A 6913-nucleotide genomic window follows, 5' to 3' on the forward strand; every position below is an offset into this window, starting at 1 on the left:
GAGATTGACTAAATAAATACGGACTACTTCCTTTTAGTTGCATGTAATCTCAACCACCAATCTTTACGTTATTAATTTGGTGCTCTTTCTAAACGGCACGTCACTATAACTCGTAGCCCTACTCAAATAATCATAGTTGGTTACACAAAGTTTTAACACTTTTGGAATCTAAATTGCATCAATCATTGTAATCAACATTTAAGTTGCGGCAGTTGCCCTTGCTTTCTTCTCTGTCATGCTATTTTTATGCAAACAGAGAACCACAAAATTCTAACTTTTTTTCTTCTCCCGACTAATCAACCAGTTTACATGAATTACAATAGGTACGACCATAGAGGTTACAGTATCAAATAATGTCGTCCAACTGAAATATCCACCGTTTATAGAAAATTAAGCTGAACTAGACAGACAACCAAATTAAATAACCTAAACTTCTAGCAATCAATTAAGATGAAGCTTGAAGATAAAGCAAGGCAAGTGACTTTATCACATAGATAATCAACATATTCATTATACCGAACAATTTACAACATAATTTGACACCATCATTAACAAAAATCGCTCATAAACAAGATATCACCATCATGTATTTTGGGAATTCATGAAAAAAACCTGTCTTAATCCTTAGATTATATTGTGCAGTTTTACCGCACCTGTGGTGACTGAGATTCCATTCTTGTCCTTGGGTCATGGTGCTGCGGATGGTAAGGAGAACGACGAAAATTATCAGAGTTTTTGTTGTTAGCTGCTCCACTGTGTGCTCTGTTTTCTTTCTTGACCTTGACGGCTTCAACTTTTTGTAGCACTTGTACTGCCTCCTTCATGTTGGGGCGGGCTTTATGATCTACCCGGAGACATTTTACAGTGAGTTGAGCCAACTCAAACGCTGCCTTGAGTGAATATTGACCCTCAAGCCGTGCATCCATGATGATTCTCAGCTTTTTCTTGTTTGAAAGATAAGGCCCCGTCCATTCTACAAGATTTTGCTGTCCTTTTGGTCGGTTCAAATCAACTGCTCGACATCCAGTTAACATTTCAAGCAGCACAACTCCGAATCCATATACATCACTATTCACATACAAGTGACCTGAAAAACATTGGGTACCAATCAGGCTTTGTTCAGCTCAACTTTTACAACTAAGTTTTAGTATAAGCCGGTCTTTAGTCTTTACCCTCATTCATTCATTGCTTCTAACATTTGTCATGTGTGAAAACATTACCTGTTGCAACATACTCTGGAGCAGCATACCCGAATGTTCCCATGACTCTGGTTGTCACATGCGAGTTTCCACCAGATGGTCCCAGTTTAGCTAAACCGAAATCTGATATCTTTGCATCATAATTCTGTGTTCAGGGTAAAAGGGAACAGATGAAAGAGCATGACAAGCAATTTTCTGAAGAAAAAAAAAAGTAACTGGACAATATAGTTCACATCATTTGTGTGCAGAAATCCATGGCATATAGTTCAAAACAAAATATTTCTAATTTTCTCATCAGTAGAGGAGATTTAAGATAAGATGTTTTCTAATGAAAGACGGCCTAAGCAATGAGGTCATAACTATAAGTTGCATGCTTCTTTCCTTGTTGTCACATCATTTGTGTGCAGAAATCCATGGCATATAGTTCAAAACAAAATATTTCAAATTTTCTCATCAGTAGAGGAGATTTAAGATAAGATGTTTTCTAATGAAAGACGGCCTAAGCAATGAGGTCATAACTATAAGTTGCATGCTTCTTTCCTTGTTGTCATTTGCTAGTAATTACTACCGAACATCTAAACATGTTACCACAGAAGCCAGACTAAAATCAAGAAAACAGCATATTATCGTTCACAATACCACATCAAGAAGTATATTTGAGGCCTTAAAATCTCTATATATCACTTGCTTGTCTGAATTATGCAGAAAAGCCAGGCCTCGAGCTACTCCCAAAGCTATGCTCATACGCCTGTCCCAGCTGAGTGGTTCCATGGAGGTATTCCCTACATATTAAGAGATAGCTTAGCATTTTTTTTTAAAGTGCAATATTGTCGACAATCATCATTTCAAAAACTTACTTCTGAATAGATGGTTTTCCAAGCTTCCTTTCGGCAAGTATTCATACACAAGAAGCAATTCTTTATCCTCCCAACAATATCCCAACAACTTAACAAGGTTGGGGTGGGACAACCTTCCCAAGAAGTTCACCTCTGACTGCATTTATAAGCAGAAGCAGCAAATAAGACACGGCCCCAATAGGAAGGTTTTCCTGTCAGATAATTCAACTATGAAGAAAGACCAATGCATTACGATGATGTTCCTGCTGATCATGTCTATTCAACAGCAGGATTAATGCAGAGCTTATGAAAAAATATATAATTGTAAAATTTTCTATTCCATTCTTTAAATCCAGATTGACAGACAAAAGGTAGCACAATAGCAGCATCAGTTGAAATACTACATGAGACATTTCAGTTATATGATGGTTGATTTAAAGCAGAAAGTCTTTCCGGATCTCTTCTACTCCATTGTGAAAATTGGGCAAAATTGGCATATCAGAGTAGCTCAACCATCTTGGTTTATTTAGTATTTCAAAAGAACAGTTATCAGTAGTAAAGGATGGTCACTTTCATGATCAGTTTACAGACTTACGACATATATGTAACTAAACAGCAAGACGTTAGCCATTCAATATCTTGAAATTGTCAAACATTAACCCTGATCAGAGGTTCCGGTACTCCCCAGTCCCCACCTTCCAAATGGTGATACCAAGGTCTTAGCTTTTGTTCAACTACTGACGACAATGAAATTGAATCAAAGTCGTCAAGATTAAGAAATGCAACTAAGTGTTTTATAAAAATGCAACTTGAGAAAACAAGCCACAGCAACAACATGCATAAAGAACCAAAGTCACAAAAGAGGGTGGGACAATACTAACTGCCTCTCCATTAACCCACCAACTATCCAAGAGGTACCTTTCTAATTTCTATTTGGCATAGAAGTCCTAACTACAACTTTTAACCTACACCTCTTAAAACCTTTTACAATTGAACAATTGCTAGCTAAAACACAATTATTGAATGATTTGAATCAAATATAAAGATTAAAACATTGAAGCATTATCACAACCTAGCGGTCCGTCACACACCCTCAACAACAATGCTTGGCTGCTTGCTGATTCCCAACGGAAGCATCTAAAACTCCTACTGACTAATGTATACAACCATAAAATGCTAAAAGTTAAAATATTAAGCATCAGCAAAACATATTAACACCATCAAACACGTGATTTTGTCATAAATTCCTAAACTAATACGAAGTACCATTCTTTGAAAATATCATAAACCGATAAAATGCAGAACGAAATCAATTGATTACCTGCCATTCTTCAAAACCCTGCATACTCTCAGAGTTCAACTTCTTAATCGCCACCGCAATTTTAACCCCACTCTTAGAATACACATTAGCCTTCTCATCGATCCAACCCTTGTACACCCTCCCAAATCCTCCTTCGCCCAGAAGTGTTTCAGTCTTGAAATTCTTTGTAGCATTCTTTAGTTCCGCAAAACTAAAAATCCTTAAATTGGGTTTTTCCAGTAATTCTCCACTGGGAGATGTTTCCCCAAAACTCAGCTGATCTCCAAAGGAAAACCCACTGTTTCCTGAACTACTGCTCTCTGAATACCCTTTACTTGATGAATACCCTTTACCTGATGAATTTCTAACAGATATTCCTGGATAATTGGATATTCATACAAAAATATAAGGAATTAAGTCAATTAACTTCAAATTCCAAGGAAAAAAGTTTTAGAAACTAAAATTGCAACAACTATTACACACCCACTAATAAATGAAACCATTTTGCAGAAGAAAAAGAAAAGAGCACCTGAAGAAGTAGGTGTGAGAATTTCTTCAGGGAGTAAATCAGGCGTAGCGGACAATCCAAAGCAGCCCATCAAATTACCCATTTCTAAACCCGTTTATGTTTTTTCTGAAGAATTTGGCTTCAAAATATAATCTCGTTGGTCATCTTAGTTGAGCAACATTGGTGGTGGCTATCACGGAGGAGAGAGAAAATGGAGAAACTATGTTGAAAATTCTTCGACCTCCGACTCTCCCAGGTACAGTATTGGTGTGAACTGTGAAGTTTGTCCATTTCCTGACTATATACGGTTGAAATACTCTCACCTTTATTTTTCGGTCAACTCCATTTTGTATTAGGCGTTTTATAATTTCAAGGAAATATTAATTTTAGCATATTTGTCCTTTTCACTATCACTGTGTGATTACGATGACTAAAATTACACTTCGTATGCTGTATCACATCGGGTCATCATAATCATAACTCGTATAAAAATCTATCTAAAGTTTTGTGTGGGAATGAGGTACAAGACAAATACAAATTACATATGAGGGTGGAAATTCGAACTTAAGACTTATTGTACATAGAATCTCAGTCTTAATTAGTATAGAAGTCGGCTGTATAACCTCCAAGCCACGGGATAAGTTTCCACCAACTTGACCAACTTGTGTTGGTTATACAATTGCCTAATAAGTTCATATATTATACACCAAGCAATGCCTTGGCCTAGTGGCAAACAGTGGCAAATAACCATTGAGACAATTAGTATTTAGTGATATATTTTAGTATTTATTACTATATATTAGGAATTTTTAAAATTGTTGGGGGGCGGCCGCCCCCCCTATCTCCGCCTCTGCTCTCGAAGTGTCTAACCTGTTATCTCGGACGGATTGACCCATGCAGAGTTCTGATCCAATAAGACACTTTGTTAAGATATGTTAAGATATGTTAAGATATTAGATATTATTCTGTGAATATTCTGTAGAGTCCTAACTATGGTGAGTTACCTAATGTGTACCTAGGGTTTAGGTAACTGAGTTGTACTATATATACGTATGTTATTAATGAGAATGATACGAGATTGCCCAATATTTGACATGGTATCATGAGCCTAGGTTAAAAACCCTAGATTTTTTTTTCCGCAAGAAATTTGAGAGAGTGTAGCCGAGTATTGAGAACAGCGACTTTCTTCGCTTGTTGAGTATTGAGATTAGGAGTTAACAATTCCTTAAGTATCACCATGAGTTCCGATGAGGAGGCACCACCAAAGGTCATCGCCGCCGCCGTCGACCTAGACTACTATCTCGGGTCAGGCGACGGCCCCGGTATTGTTATCACCCCTGTGAAACTGAGAGGAGCATCGAACTACGATGAATGGGCCAAAGCCGTTCGTCGCTCGATGATTTCAAAATTCAAATTTGGTTTTCTTGATGGGTCTGTGAAGGAGCCCATTACGGACGAGACGAAGATGAAACATTGGATTGCGGTCAATTCGATGGTGGTGTCTTGGATCACAAACACCATTGACGAGAGTTTGCGTTCGAATCTGGAGGACTTTGATATTGCTCACGAGTTGTGGAGTCATTTGAGGACGCGGTACTGCGTCGTGTCGGGCACCAGGGTCTGCCATATTAAGATGGCTCTGAGTGGTTGCAAGCAGGGCACGTCTGAGGGCGTCATGGAGTACTATGGCCGCTTGTCGAAGGTATGGAAGGAGTACGTACAGTATGCACGAGTTCCCAGGTGTGTATGTGCGGGTTGTACGTGTAATATAGCGAAGCAGGTGGGGGACATTCACGATGAAGATCGTCTGCACTATTTCCTAATTGGCCTGGATGATCACTATGAAGCCATTCGTGCACAACTGTTAGCACGATCGCCGTTGCCAGGACTCGACGAGGCGTACCAGACGGTTATGAATACCGAGACCATGCGCGCCAAGGCTGCGAGAGGTCCGGAGAGTGTCATGGCGTTCAAGGTCGAGACTAAGGCTCGGTCGAGGTCGGGAGATGTCAGTGGCAGATTTTGTGGTCATTGCAATCGTGAGGGTCATGAGGAAGAAACTTGTTATCAGCTGATTGGATTTCCTGAATGGTGGGATGAGAAGAAACGAGGTGGACGAGGGCCTGGTCGAGGAGGCAGGACGTCGATTAGAGGAGGCAGAGTAGCTCGCGGGGCAGCGTCGTCGACCGGTGGTGTCGCTCGTGCCAATGCCGTGAGCAATGCCACAGGAGGGGCGACAACCATTGTGACGAGTGGAGAAGGATCGCATGGTGCAGTGACGACAACCAATCATGAGCTTGTTGGGGTGACGAAGGAGCAAGTCCAGCAAATAGTTGACATCTTGTCACGACCTTCAACCAAGTTGCAAGGTAATCTTGATTTACGTTGGATTGTTGACAGTGGGGCATCACGTCATGTGACGGGTGATATTTCAATCCTGAGAAATATCAAGACATCAAGAAATCAACAGGTTGTGTTGCCGGACGGTCAACCTGCAAATTCAAACCAATATGGTTCGGTGGTCTTGGAGGATGGTTTCGTGCTCGATAATGTTCTATTTGTGCCTAAATTGAACTGCAATTTAATTTCTGTAACTCAATTAAGTGACGAATTACATTGTGCTGCTCAATTTACTAACAAAATGTGTGTTCTTCAGGACCGCTCGACGAGGATGGTGATTGGCGTAGGTGATCGACAGGAAGGACTATATTTTTTCCGTGGGGCTCCAAAGGTTCGTGTGCTAGCAGTGGAGTGTGTGGTCGACTTGTGGCATCAACGGATGGGGCATCCGTCGGAAAAAGTGTTGCAGTTACTTCCTCATGTGAGTCATAAGATTAGGAAGAATAAAACAATTTGTGATGTATGTCCGCGGGCGAGACAATGTAGGGAGAGTTTTCCAGTTAGTGTTAGTCGTGCTAGTCGCACATTTGAATTGGTTCATCTTGATTTATGGGGACCCTACAAGACTCCCTCGTCTTGTGGGGCAAAGTATTTTTTTACCATTGTTGACGATTATTCTAGAGGTGTGTGGATTTATTTACTGAATAATAAAATGGAAGTTGCATCGACA

General features: G+C 39.9%; 1 protein-coding gene and 1 long non-coding RNA gene across 2 annotated transcripts; one reads left to right on the plus strand and one right to left on the minus strand.

The window, feature by feature from the left end:
• Positions 1-464: 464 nt before the first annotated feature.
• On the minus strand, positions 465-4123 carry LOC110788370 (probable serine/threonine-protein kinase PIX13). Its single transcript, XM_021993003.2, has 6 exons — positions 3865-4123; positions 3357-3712; positions 2057-2192; positions 1839-1981; positions 1221-1344; positions 465-1087 (listed from the first exon to the last, which is right to left on the minus strand). Exons 1-6 carry the CDS (start codon positions 3944-3946, stop codon positions 645-647), a joined length of 1284 nt encoding a protein of 427 aa, XP_021848695.1. The 5' UTR covers positions 3947-4123; the 3' UTR covers positions 465-644.
• Positions 4124-6103: 1980 nt separating this feature from the next.
• Positions 6104-6913, plus strand: LOC130469115 (uncharacterized). The gene is made up of 2 exons (XR_008929489.1): positions 6104-6212; positions 6500-6913. It is a non-coding gene; the product is annotated as an uncharacterized lncRNA (long non-coding RNA).

The sequence above is a fragment of the Spinacia oleracea genome, chromosome 3 (genome assembly GCF_020520425.1).
Source record: "Spinacia oleracea cultivar Varoflay chromosome 3, BTI_SOV_V1, whole genome shotgun sequence".
Lineage (NCBI taxonomy): Eukaryota > Viridiplantae > Streptophyta > Magnoliopsida > Caryophyllales > Amaranthaceae > Spinacia > Spinacia oleracea.